Raw genomic sequence first — 14,606 nt, 5'->3', positions numbered from 1 at the left:
TCTGACTGCCTGAGCTGGGGTTACAGGAGGCTGTATGCACCTGACATGGATGCTGGGAACTGAACACAGATCTACAGAGCAGCAAGCACCCCTAACCATCTCTGCAGGCCCTGTTCTCATGCCCTTCAGAACCACAGCTTGGGCTGGTGAGGCAGCTCAGCAGGTAAAGCTGCTGTTGTCAAGACCTCCTGAGTTTCTCCTGAGTAGGAGAGCCCCAATTCCTGAGAGCCATAGTTCTCTGACCTCTAAAACTGTACTGTGGCACCTGCACGGCCCCACATGATAAATAGATACAAACAAATGGCTCTCATTGGAATAGTCTCCCTCTTTAGTTTATATGAAGAAAAAAGCACTCTTTGCACACAGCTTAGGGCTACTTGAACACAGTGAGCCTGGTTTAGAACCAAACCGACCTAGCAGGGTGTGGCAGGATATGTCTTTTATCTCAGCACTCTGGAGGTACAGCCAGGTGGATCTCTGTTAGTTTGATACCAGCCTTGTCTACAAAGCAAGTTTCAGGGCTGTTATATAGAAACCCTGTCTTGAAAACAGACAAACAAAAATTTGAATGGATCTATTTTGATAAGGCTATAAACTCTTGATCTTCTTAGAAACCAGAGATCAAAGGCATGGAGAGATTGCTCAGTGATTAAAGCACTTTCCAGAAGACCTGTGTTCAATTCTAGCACCCACTGCAGCTCAAAGCTGTCTGTAACTCAGTCTCAGGGGATCTGAAACCTGACTTTCGTAGGCGAGCACACACATGAGATACAGACGTACAGGCTTGTAAAACATTCATACACACAAAATAAATAAATGTTTAGAAAAAGAAATTAAAAACGAATATAAAACTAAGATACAAAGAAAACAAAATCCCTATTCTTTATGTAAATCCTCTCATTGCAAAACTTAGTAGTGCATAATTCATCAATATAAAATAATTCTCAGAACTTAAGCCAAGTAAAATACCCACTCTCAAAGAAAACAGCAAGCAAACAAAAACCCAAGAGCAAAATAACCTTTGCCATCCCCTAAAAATTGAGACCAACCGCCATTGTCTGTCATCCTTCTGTCTCTCTGCCTGTGTGCTGACCGCACTCTGGGCAGATCCTGAACCCCACTACAACAGTAGTGCTCTCTATTTGTGCTTGGAAAACTTGCCTGTAATTTCCCAATTTGACCCAAACAATCTGTTTGTAATGCAGCTTTTTGCCAGCTTTACAGTCATTGCAATTCCAGCAGCCTTCCGGCATGTCTATGCTCAGGCATTCTGGGTGGAAGGAAGCAGGGCACGATTCACAGCAGAGCAGTCTTCCACCTTAAAGCAAACAGCCAGCTTTAGTAACCGAGACACAGAAAAAGTTCTCTTAAATACACTAGACTTTATTCAAATGGGAAACAAAGAGACTGAATCATGTCCAGAGTGATGTATTAAAATAGGAAACGAATGAAATAGCTAGTTTTAAAGACTTCAGTGGCTAGAAACATAAAGTTTTTGAGTAGAAAAAAAAAAAAAACTACCCTGTGCTCCTTTAGAATATGAGCAACCGGGAAATCCAGTGTTGGCTACAACATCACAAGAGGTACAGAACCTCGCTAGCCCATGGAGATTTGAAAATAGGCTTTCAAACAAATAGCTGTCTTTTGTTCTTTAGAACTAGGAAAGAAAATAATAATTATCTTTATTTTAATCCACTACCGCAATTAACTAAATCATTTTATAATAAAAAAAACCAGCCAAGAATGAAAGTAATTAATAGTTGATTAGTACCTAATTTCTTCTCATACAAAGGTGGACACAGATTCTCACACCTGTAGCATCAGCGTCATTACTTCTCAATGCACAGGCAGTCAAGCAGGCTATACAGCAGTGGTCTGTAACTGTCCCTTCACCACGGTTCCTTTCTCCTAATTGTGACCTACATTTTCAAAATTATACCAACCAAAGATAAACTTGCATTTCAAGATGAAGAATTTCACTCCCCCTTTTTTGGAGATGGAATCTCACTATGGAGCTCACACCTCCCATTGGTCATCCTCCTGCCTGTCTCCCGAGTGCTGGGAGTGTAGACATGCACACCATGCCCAGCTCTCCTTTTTGTATTGACCAAAGAAACACATAACTGCTGGCGACTAGGATCCAAAAGCAAAGCAAGTATTAGCATGTTGAACAGTTAAAGTCATAGCCAAATATAAACTCATAGCCCTATATTGGCTGAATGTGTAATTCTCTTAATTTCCAAAAACACTTAGAATTTTTCTTTTTTTTTCTGACTCAGTTTTGAGAACCACTGCTTTATAGCACAAAACTACGTAATTATCAGTGCAGAATGAAGTATGTGCAAGCCTGTCCTTTCAGCTTCCTACTAAGCCCTCTCTTTGAAACCAAAACAAGTGCAACAAACAGAATAACACTTTGAATGCAAACAAATAAAAATGAAGGGATGGGGGTTAGGTATTTCTATATCAACAAGTAACAGAAAGGTCACCACTGAAGACAAAGGACATTTCTACTGACTAGTCAGTTCTACAACAAATAAAGAGATTTAAAGTCTCACAGGCAAAAGATTCAGAGCCTTCTATATAACTTGACCAAACCACATGCTCCAACCTTTTAAAGATTTCCAGAAATCTTGTCTTCTTCCACCTTCCAATCTCAACTGTTACATGAAGAAAGGAGCCCTAACCACACCAGTGACGGATCAGAGAGCTGTATTTCCTCTGCCAGCCTTCACGTGAGCAGTCTTCCCCCGACTACAGAGTCAGTGGGATTAACTGATTCAATTTTGAGGCATTTGTTTTGTTTGCTTTTTCCAAGACAGTGTTTCTTTGTGTAGCCCTGGCTATCCTGAAAGTAGCTCAGTAGACCAGGCTAGCCTCCAACTCACAGAGATTCTCCTGCCTCTGCCTCTGGAGTGCTGGGATTAAAGGTATACGTGCCACCGCCAGGTTCTACACCCACGTTCAAGTCCATCAGAAAGGACTGAACAAGAGGGAGGCCTGCCTTGCAGACAGCCTTAGAGGATATCTTATTCTTAGCACCTCTGTGGAAGTTGGGCTGGTCATGTTTAGTGTTAATGTAAATGGTTCTAAATGTTCAGTCTTATTTCAGAGGAAATACAGAGCCAGAATCAGTGAAATCTGTAATGATAGAAATGCTCATACTATAGAAAGATAAAGAAAAAAAATAAAAACATGAATAGTCTACCTTGCACTATGCAAAACAAAACAAAACCAACAAACCAGGAAAAAAAAAACTGTTTTCCAGATACAAGAGAAAAAAAAATATCATTTAAGCTAAGTAGAGGGCTCAGAATAATTTCAACTGATGTCAATGTTAATACTGAATGCTGGAAACAAAACAACAACTGAGTTAATCTAATTTTATAAATGTACTGTCAGACTAATTCTATCTTGAGGAGTAATGCAGGCCCCTGCCCACCTTCTGGAAGCATATGACATCACTAATAAGGCATTGCAGGCTGACCTCAGCAGAAAGCATACAACCCAAGCACAGGCAGGCCCGTCTCTCTCGGTACTCCTGGTGGCTCTATCACCTTGCCAGATAGCACTTCTTTCAGTTATTAGTTGCCATTTGAGCCAACAAGAGCAAGGACAGATCAAAGAGGCAGCACAGATAACAAATACTAATAAAAACCTATGTTTTGATATTCATACATAGTACATTAGGTATGAATGGTGATTTTTTTTTCTTTATTAATTCTGAACGTGGATCATAATAAGAATATATTAAGCAAAAGATCTGTCCATACCTTCTAAGCTCACTGATGCTTCCTCTGGATAACAATCCCCCAATCAAACATGAAGTCACCTTCCCCTTACTGCAAGCAGGCTATGGCAAGTTAAGCACAGCTAAGAGTTTTCTTTCAGGAATGACACTGCTTGAGAGAGTGTGAACATAAATTTAGCTTATTTTTTTATGAATAAACTATCCATCAGGACCCTGACAGGGCTACCTTCCACCATCTAGTATTTGGGGTAGCCCTGAACCCCAGCTTCCCTCCTATGGGAAGGACACCTGTTTTCATAGCATCTTAAGTACGCATTTAGGAAATAAAAATCATAGACTATGTTCTAGAAACAATCTTTTCCGGTATCTGCTGCCTTGCCTTTCCTTTCTAAATAGCCTTTCTAGTTGTTTAGCTTATAAGGGGAAGGCAAACTGTATCATGGCTACCCTAGTCTAACATGAATGATAGTTCTACATCAAGCAAATGAGGAAGTCTTTTATGTTATATAACATTCTAGTCTTTGTATTTTAAAAACCTACATCTTTGAATGGCGAAAAATGAGTCAGGGAGAAAAGTAAAAATCTGTGATGATAGAATTATTTTAAGCCCTTTTGATAATTCCGTAGCCATACAAAGACAGCGTCATAACCACAAAGGCAGGACCTACCAAAAGCAACAGGCAGTGCTGGACAAGCATACACCCCCTCCACTTAAAGAGAGAAAAGGAAAATGCAGAAATCAAACACAAGATAAACTATTTAGTCATTATTACCTTTCTCACATCTCTTTTTGGAAGCTGACGAAGAAGGAATCATAGGTAATTTCATCAACTCAGCACGGTTTGATTCACTCAGTAGGTAGTGGGATTTATAGGCATAGGAACTGAACATGGGGTCTGAATGGTCCTGAACTATCAGCCCTATATGAAACAAACAGAAAGAGATGAGCTGCCATGAAACTACCCATGATTCCATGAGGGAAAACTCAGCACCTATTATGCGACCAAGGCTTACAGTTGGGAGTGTGTGACAATGAGGCAGCCCTACTCTCCTGACTTCTCTGAAGGAGTGCAGACCATTTTAGATTTCTTTATGCTGTCATAGTATGTGCTTACCACCTTAAATGTTCTAGAAAGCTACTGTGACCTGCCTACGTAACTGTCCTATTTGGAAGGAAACACAAGATCCATTGTAATATTGGCCCCCAATACCTCCAGGTACATCTACAATGCAGGGGGATGCCACTGTCTGTTTTAGTGTTAATTACTCAGTTGGTTATTAGTTTGTAAGTCACAACAGTGTCACACAGGGACCACTTTGAGAAGAAAGAGTTGTAGCTTGGGAGAGTCACCGCTGACTTTTTCCTATGAATGTGATCTTCATTTGATGCTACCCTCCACTGAGACTGGGTCAAGAAATGTCTGAACTAGATAGGGCATGGTGGCGCATGCCTTTAATCCTAGTACTTGGGAGGCAGAGGCAGGTGAACCCAAGAAAGTCCAGGACATCCAGGGCTCTGTTACACAGAGAAACCTTGTCTTGAAAACAAGGAAGGAAGGAAGGAAGGAAGGAAGGAAGGAAGGAAGGAAGGAAGGAAGGAAGGAAGGAAGGGAGGGAGGAAGGTCTGAACTAGGCGACAAAATGGAACTTGACACTGCTTATCACACAGGAATCTTGTAAGAAAAGTATGTAATGTCAGAATTTTTTTTATCCATTTAGTACAAAGAGGTGGTATTTTTAAAAAAAATCAATGAATGAAAAGAGATTTTTAAAGTGAGAAAAGTCTGGTGCAGAAATTGTCAGAGTAGCCAACAAATGACTGGTCCAACTTGAGACTCATGCCAAGAGAGGGAGCCCATGATGGACACTGCCTGGAAGACCAGGAACCAGAGGCTGGACAGCCAGGGAACCTAGGACAGAAAAAACAAAAGTCCTAGCAGAGAGGCTTTATCCAGCAACTGATGAAAACAGATGCAGAGACCTATAGCCAGACATTACGTGGAGCTCAGAGAAGGAACCTCATGGAAAATGGGAAAGACTGATTGTAGGAGCCAGAGAGGTCAGAGAAGTCAAGGACACCATAAGAAAATGATCCAAGAATCAACTAACCAGGGCTCACAGACACTAAACTGACAATCACAGAGCATGCTTTATATGTATATATGTATGTATGTATGTTACAGTTGTGTAGCTTGGTCTTCTTGCAGGACTCCTAACAGTAGGAACAGGGGTTGCCTCTGACTCTCCTGCCTGCTTTTGGGACCCTTGTCCTTCTACTGGGTTGCCTTGTCCAGCCTTAATATAAGGGGAGCTGCCTAGTCTTACTGAACCTTGATATGTCATGTTTGGTTGACATCCCTGAGAGGCCTGCCATTTTCTGAAGAGAAATGGAGGAGTGTATCTGGAGGAGAGAGATGGGGGTAGGGGGCCTGGGAGGAGAGGGAGGGAAACTGTGGTTGGGATGTAACTTATGAGAGAATTTTAAAAAAGGTTTTGAGTAGCTTACTAGCTATTTAAACTATCTGTAAAGCTATACTACAAAAAGAATAAAATATATTTTAAAACTCTACTATGCAGTTATTATAAATTTTACTACTTGATTATAAAAAGAAGAAATGAGGAAGGGCAACTAGAATCTCTCCACTCACCAGTCTGTGCCCTTAGGAAAATAACTCAAATAACTTGGTTTTAGTGTTCTCACTCACGTAAACCAGGAGATACGCCTCCTTCAGCAACTGTGCAACTATTTCAAATAGTCTCTATTAACATGTGATATGCATATACAAAATAAACTACTACTGCTATTAAAATAAAAAGAAAACCCTAACCTATCAGCTCCATTACAAAGAAAGGTTTAGGATATTAATTTTTTATTTTATATAGTACTCAAGAAGCATGAAAATTGCCGGGCAGTGGTGGCGCACGCCTTTAATCCTAGCACTTCTGAGGCAGAGGCAGGTGGATTTCTGAGTTTGAGGCCAGCCTGGTCTACAGAGTGAGTTCCAGGACAGCCAGGGTTACACAGTGAAACCCTGTCTCAAAAACCAAAAAAAAAAAAAAAAAAAAAAAAAAAAAAAAAAAAACCCAACAACAACAACAAAAAAGCATGAAAATTTAAATAATATAAACTGCACTGAAAGACATCTCAGTATTTTCTATGGTGTTTCAAGTTGGCTGGGGATATAGGTAAAGATATGTCTAGACCTTTCAGTCCTTAAGAACCAGCCTTATGACTTTATTTTTCAGTTAATTAACCATGTGTGTTCAAGCATGTGTATACATGTATTCAAACAGAGGCCGGAGGACAACTAGTAGGAACAGATTCTCTTCTTTCATCGAGTATGTCCCTGGGATCCAGTATCAGACTGTCAAGCTTGGCAGCAAGCACCTTGATCTACTGAGCCATCTCAATGGCCCAGGCTTAATGATTTTAAATATCCAGTAACTAGGAACTAAAATGTTTTATGGGAATAGAAAAATTCTTAATAGGGTTAGAAAGAGAAAATAAGCAATATTTTCTAATTCTAAAATGTTTTTATTAAAGTTTTTTTTTTTTCACATGGACTTACTATAATCAGTCTATTAAAGATAGGTGTCCTTGCAGGCAGATTTCTGAGTTCGAGGCCAGCCTGGTCTACAGAGTGAGTTCCAGGACAGCCAGGACTACACAGAGAAACCCTGTCTTGAAAACAAACAAACAAACAAACAAACAAAAAAAAACAGACAAACAACAAAAAAAGGTGTCCTTAATGTTTAAAAGATTACATTTGTACTTTTTGTTTTTTTTGAGAGAGGATCTCATGTAGTTCTGGCTGCCTCATAACTCACTATGTAGACCAGGCTGGCTTAGAAATCACAGAGCTACACCTGCCTCTGCTTTCCAAATGCTGGGATTAAAGATGTGTGCCACCACACCTGGCTTACATAGTCGTACTTTAAGACTTTGACTTAAATCTTCTCAAAATCTCAAACATCTGGTATGTTTAAACTGAATCTTTGCAAAATGCTATGAGAGAAAATGAAGTTTTCTTCTAATACAAAGTTAATTTACTCTACAGTTAAGCTATGTGGGAGTTCCTTGCATGGGTATTTAGATAAACCACACACACACACACACACACACACACACACACACGTAGATTCCCATGGACATTCTTCTCAAGCTTTTAGTTAATGAGCATCCAGTTAATTTCACAAAATGGCAACAGCCTTTGCAACTGTATATTTTCTACCTGTCCTAAATTGAAAACAGTTTTAAAGAGCAACCAATTTATTAAAAATAAAAGAAAAAGCAAAACAGCTGAGGGTAATGGTGCCTGCCTTTAAGCCCACACTTGGGAGCAGAGAGCAGGTAGTCTACAGAGTGAGATCCTGTCTTGGAAAACAAAACAAAGAGATCAATTATTAAAAGAAACAGCACAAAAATAGTGGTTAAAAATACTAACTGGACTGAACTTAGAATATACACCAAAGTAAGCTAACATACTAGTTATAAACGGACATTTTTGGCATACTATGATAAAGGGTCTGGAAGAGCCAGAAGAGAAAAGGGTAGCAAAGCAACCAGGGCTGCATGCTGTCACGGATCTGTCTGAAAGTCTCCAACACTATGTATCAAGTTTATTTTATTTATTTTTTTGTTTTGTTTTGTTGAATGTGTCCTTTTTATTGGATATTTTATTTACATTCCAGATGCCATCCCCTTTCCCCATTTCCCCTCCCTAGAAAACCCCTATCCCATGCCCCCTTCTGCTTTTTGCTTTTATACAGTTTTTTTTTTTTAAATGTTAACCAAAGGCTTTATAAGTTTGGTAATGTTCAATATCAATCAGAAGTGTAACCTAATACCCAACCTAGATATATCAACTGGCAAAGACATGTGAACGTCCGCCTCCATGTCTGGCCCCCCTCTCTCTTTCTCTCTCATCACCTAGCTCCTCCTCTCCTTCTCCTCCTCCTTTCCTCACTCCTCTTCCTCTTCTTACTCCTCCCACCTTAGCTCCTCCTACATATCACCCTTCCTGTTAAAATAAAACTTTTCTCTCAAAATATAGTCAGAGCATAACTATACCAATTTATGTCAGTGAGGTGCAAGATAGACCTGATACCCAGTCCATCATTTTGTTGACTAGGCAGAACCTCTGTCATCTCTCCTAAATAAAAGACTTAGTTCTGAACCTGGCTTTTTTCTTGGCTTTAGAATGAATGTCAGCTGAAAACCATCCTCTCAAATCTTTTCTCTCAAAGTAAATAGCAAGGATTGGCTATGAGACTATAAGTTTTCAATCCTGTCAGAAATCCAGAATGACTGAGTTAACTGAAATTATGGGGAGCACAAAGCATAGCTTCTAAAAACTTAGCTAATTTATAGAGACCGCTGAACACCTAGACAGTCCCTATACTACAGAATGTTGGAGCATCTGATCTTCAGCCTTCTGGGCCAGGATCAACTGAAAGACCTAGTGATGCAGAATTATTAAGGGCTGATTACTCTGTCTTGGCAGATATAATCAGTCAACTATTCTGCAAGTGTGTCCTTTTCTGGACAGTAATTTGTCTGTAGATGGAAAGAGGCAATTCTTGCCTAGTGGCTGTCTCACCACAATTGAAATAACTCCAAAGATGCTCAATTTCTTCTTAGAATCCAAGACAGGAAGCTGTCAGAAGCAGACAGGTCTCTAATCAAAATGAACGTTAATACAGAAATGTTTGTAACGTCAATTCTGTGGATTTCTGATGTTTTGAAAACCTGTATCAAGTTTATAATCCAACAGATTGGGGTTGGAGAGGTGGTCGAGGTTAAGAGCACCGGCTTTCTCACAGAGGACCAAGGTTTGATACCCAGCACCCATATGACAGATCACAACCACCTTTAACTCCAGTTCCAGGGTATCTGATGATCTCTTATGGCCTGGTGGGCACACACACATGCACACACTCAGGTACACATACCTGAATTCAGGTCCTTTCTGATCACCACTCGATTCCGTAACAAAAGGTGGGGATAAATTTTTATTTAGCATTTGCCTATCTGACCCCCACTGAACCTTTTCTGTCACCATTAACAGTGTGGCAATGGATACCTTGGTTGAACTCCTGCAGGCTTCAAAGCAGGGCAACTGTAACTACTCTAGCTTCAGAGTGGGATAAGGATGAATGGTGGACCACTTGTCTAGCCTGAGTCTTGGGTTTAATACCCAGACCACAAACAAACAAACAAATCAAAACAAAAATATCAGTGTTCCTTACTTGATGGCAGGTAGCATATGCTTAGGAAACTGAGGAAGGTAGAAAGCCCCAGTGTAAGAAATCCAGCTAGCTATAGAAGGCACTGTATACAAGCTGCTAACACACACGTTTACTTAATTGTTAACTGTAACAGCTGGCTATAGAAGGGACTGTATGTATACAAGCTGCTGATACAGAAGTGTTTTCTTAATTGTTAACTGCCTATCACTGCTAAGTTTTTGTTGTTGTTTTTAAATGCTATTATATCTTTATAAGTTGGCACGGTAAATAATATACCTACAGTCCCAGCTACTTGGGAAGCCGAGGCACAAGGATCACTTGAGTTCAGAAGTTTAATACCAGCCTCCAGATCTCTAGATAAAGCTCATCTTAAACCAGAAAGAAAACATACATACATACATACATACATACATACATACATGACTTCCAACAAATTGAGTCCTAAAGCAAGAACAACTAAAAGTTTTGATCTTCAATAAGGTCTAAACATAACATAACACACTTGATATATCTAGTAGTTCTTTCAAATGTTACATAGAGGGAAATGCAAAAAGAAAAGAAAATGTTTTTAAAAACAAAAATGATATTATTAAGCAAAACACATTTATGATTACCAAGTATAAAGAAAAAAATTTATTATAATACAGCCAAGATAGACAGTGTATATCATAGTCAATAAAGTTTTATTTCACATGTACCTTGTGTTGGTTTAGATGAGAATGAACCCTATAGACTCATGTGTTTGAATGTTTGATCCCCAGTTGGTAGAACAGTTTGGGAAACATTAAGAGGTGTGGCCTTGGAGAAGGTGTATCACGGGGGTGGGGGGGTGGGGGTGGGGGGGCCCTTTGAGGTTTCCAGAGTCCAAGCCGGGCCCAGTTTGTGTTCTCTGTCTCATGGTGTTTGACTCAACATGCAGGCTTTGAGCTAGGCTCCAACACCATCCATGGCTGCCTGCTGCTGTGGCCCTGACATGATGGGGGAGTATCTGAAACTCCAAGTAAGCCCCTAACTAGGTGCTCTCTCTCCTGAGCAGCCTCGGTCATGTTTCTCCATGGCAACAGAAGAGTGAGTGATACACTGCTGACAGGTTTGATTACGCTGGGCTTTAGAGAAGTGGAAGACTGACCAAGGAAAGAAAGGCTGAACGCTGTATAAGACTTACTGGGCATCATCATAGCCGAAGTCTGGAAATCAGCAGTAAGAAAAACAATATTGACTATGGAGGTTTCAGCTCACAATGTGTCAGAAGGGAAGGATATGGCTTAGGGACTTACTCTTGTGATATTTTGACAAAAAATGTGGTTGATTTTTGCCTTTGTCTTAAGAATCTGCTGGAGGCTAAACTGTTTTGGATTTTTGTCATGGGCAGAAATTCCAAAACAACCTAGTATTGACTGTATGTTGTGGTTATTAGTGATTACTCCCGTGCAGATCTACAATGACAAAGAACAAGCAAGGAAGAAAAGAAACACACAATGTACAAATAGAGGGAAAGAAGAGCATGAGGAAATTAATGTTGAAGCCAAGTCTTGTGCTCAAAGAGATGAGAGTTTAAAGAAGGCCCAATTCCAACAGGAACAAAGGCAGCAGTGACCTTAGGCAAGACCCCACTCAGCTAAGCATCTGACTTGTGGAAAGGAAATGCCTAAGGAATCCTTGCTTCTAAAGTAAAGGAAAGCTTACTCAACAAGAAGAGCACCAACAAATCAAAGTTTATGAAAATGTAGTCTAAGGAGGGGCCAGGTCCCATCTCCAGCAGTGTAGCAGAACTTGGTAGCTCTCCTACATGGTTCTAGCTTTAGAGGCAAGAATACACAAGTAAAGGGGTTGTAAAATCTTCCTCCATGGTTAAGGAAAGATGCTGAGGCCAAGTGTGTGGTAGGGGAGTACCTGCGTGTAGGCCCAGAGAGGCCACTGTATGAAGCTGAGAAAATGAAGTCTGGATTGCACTGGAGACCCACAGTGTTGGAAATGCCAGAGCCCTGTGATATCTGTCAAAGAGAACTGCCATCAGTGTGAAAGCAGTCCAAGAGAAAAAAGTGTGCTGCAGACATCAAAGCTGGAAGAAGCGGGAAATCTTAAGAGCCCTCTGACATCAAACATGGAGACACAGGATTTGGGGTTTGCCCTGCTGTGGGTCCTGCTCTGGCCCAGTGCTTCTTCATTATGCTCCCTTCCTCCCTTTGGAATGGAAGTGTACATTCTGTGCCATTGTATGTTCAAGTATGTAATTTGCCTTTTGATTTTATAGGGGTTCCAATTAAAAGAACCCTGAGTCTCAGAAGAAACTCTGGACTTTCACAAAGCCTTAAGACTGAAAGAGACTATGGGGCCTTTGAAGTTGGACTACATGCACTTTGCATAATGAAATAGCCACAACCTATGGGGGCCAGGAAGTGGAATGTGGTAGTATGAAAATGTAAATCATGCCTATAGGCTCATATGTTTGAATGCCTGATTTTCTAGTTGGTAGAATCATTTGTGAAGGATTAAGAGGTATAGCCTTGTCGAAGGCGGTGTGTCACTGTGGGGTGGGCTTGGAGGTTTCAAAAGCCAAGCCATTCCAGGCTATTGCACCATGTAAGCGCTCGGCTTCTGCTCCAGCACTGTACCTGCCAGCTGTCATGCTTCCCACCATGACAGTAGTGGACTAATCCTCTGAACTGTAAGTAAGCCCCCAATTAAATGCTTTCTTTTATAAATTACATTGGTCATAGTGTTTTGTCACAGCAATAGAAAAGTGAGATATACTATGAACTTAAGTTTCTTAATTCCATCTCTGGTCCTCTACAGGATACAATAGTGTTTTTAGCTTATCAATTTCATGAATTCGGAAAACCCTACATGGCTGCTTTTATTAGGTCCTCAACGATCAAAACATACAACAGAGCATTGTGCTGCCCTTGTTGTGCACACGACACTCCCAAGCAGCTGACACAGACAGTGCAGGAAGGTTCTGCTTTAATCTTTTGATTAGAGAAACAGAAAAACTGACCAACAACTTACTTGTATTTCTAAGCTTGGGTTTTTTCTTCCTTTTTGAGATCGGGTCTCTCTACATAGCCTTAGCTGGCCCTGGAACTTGGTATGTAGACCAGCCTTGCCTAAACTCACTGAGATCCTCCTGCCTCTGCCTCTTCAGTGCTAGGGTCAAAGGTATGCAGCACCATACACAGCTTAAGGTATTTTTAAAGTGCAGATGTTAGTTTAGGTTGTGGAAGAATACTATCTGTTAGTACTCTCACTGTGGATGTCTGCCTGAAATGTTCTTTACTACTATATATATATATATATAACAGGATGCAGTCAGCACTCACTGGGACAAAGTACCATGAGACAGACAGCTGGAGTTCTCAGCAATGCAGAGACACAGTTAAAATGGAGAAATATGTCAATGATGTCAGAACAAGGAAATAAAACAGATTGACACTCACCTCTGGCACAAACGAAACAAAAGCCTACATTTACAGCAGCAGACTGACTACTCCGCTTGGAATGGTTACTACAGATGAGAATGTGCGAGGACACAGATACACTTCCAGCAGCGACACATGCATCTCCAAAGTGATAGGCGATTGGGCATCTCAGGCACCTCATCATCCGGCCTGTGTAAAGACAGGGCAAGAAGCCATCTACAGCATGCTGGCTAGGACTAGGATAGGGCTCCCCTTGCCATGTGAAACTGGTTACAGTTAGCACAGAATGCTCTCCTTTGTGAACGCTGTGGCTGACCCCATCATTCATATACCTCACGGTCCCTAGATTCGAGGCAAATAGTCATTTAGAGAATTCTACAAAGGAATCAGGGTCTATTTCAAATACTGTATCTACAACTAAGGAAGTTTTCAGTGTAGTCAGAATGTCTGAATTGACAACTTAACCTCTGCCTAATAAGTCAACTGTATGGCTCAGCTTTTAAACTCAGGGATAAACAGCAAGCACCTGCTGCAGCTAACAGAGGTGCTGAGCATACTGTCGCACTGCACTCTACACACTGCCCCTCCTTTGGCTCCGGTTACCTTTACTTGCTTTGTGGATGTCTTTCTCCATAGAGCAGGAAGAGCAACAATGCTGGGGACAGCGGAATCCTTTTGACTCAAAGATTGCAGTGGGGAATTTGCGGACACAGGCTTCATGATAAAACTTTCCACAAACACTAACAGAACAACGTTTCACATCCTTACCAGACACTTTACATGAAAAACATGGGTGCTGCCCTAGAAAATTGATAAAAAAAAAAAAAAATAGGTTAAGTAAAATTTGATTAAAACATATTCCAGTTCATTCATTCATTCATTCAAAGTGTTGGGCTTAGACCCATGGCGCCTTGGGCATGTGAGGTGAGGACTCTAACACTGAGTTACAACCCAGCACTTGGTTAGTGATCAGATTACAGGTGTGTGTCTCCACATAAGCTAAATACTGCCTGTCCAGGACTGACACCCTCACGCAGATATACATACAGGCAAAACACCAATGCACATGAAGTAAAAAGAAATAAATTATTAAAATGTATAAATTCCTATTTTAAAAAAGATTATAAAGACATTACTGTACATTTGCTAATTTGAAAATTCTTATCAATGGGAAGATTCTAGAAAAA

At 40.6% G+C, this 14,606-nt stretch overlaps 1 protein-coding gene across 5 annotated transcripts in view; it reads right to left on the bottom strand.

Moving 5' to 3' along the window:
* Positions 1–14,606, bottom strand: part of Nsd3 (nuclear receptor binding SET domain protein 3) — a 112,570-nt gene that overhangs the window by 21,603 nt on the left and 76,361 nt on the right. For 4 of the 5 annotated variants that reach the window (XM_076913930.1, XM_076913931.1, XM_034520743.2 and 1 more), the window contains exons 13-16: positions 14,023–14,220; positions 13,438–13,608; positions 4,525–4,671; positions 1,162–1,318 (exon numbers count right to left, since the gene is read on the bottom strand). In XM_076913930.1, coding sequence (XP_076770045.1) covers positions 1,162–1,318; positions 4,525–4,671; positions 13,438–13,608; positions 14,023–14,220 — 673 coding nt within the window. The remainder of the gene's footprint in view (positions 1–1,161; positions 1,319–4,524; positions 4,672–13,437; positions 13,609–14,022; positions 14,221–14,606) is intronic. The other variant, XM_076913933.1, reaches the window with a different exon arrangement.

This window comes from Arvicanthis niloticus, chromosome 16 (genome assembly GCF_011762505.2).
Source record: "Arvicanthis niloticus isolate mArvNil1 chromosome 16, mArvNil1.pat.X, whole genome shotgun sequence".
Lineage (NCBI taxonomy): Eukaryota > Metazoa > Chordata > Mammalia > Rodentia > Muridae > Arvicanthis > Arvicanthis niloticus.
The sequence above is the reverse complement of the archived record's forward strand: the minus strand, read 5'-3'. Positions and strand labels throughout refer to the sequence as shown.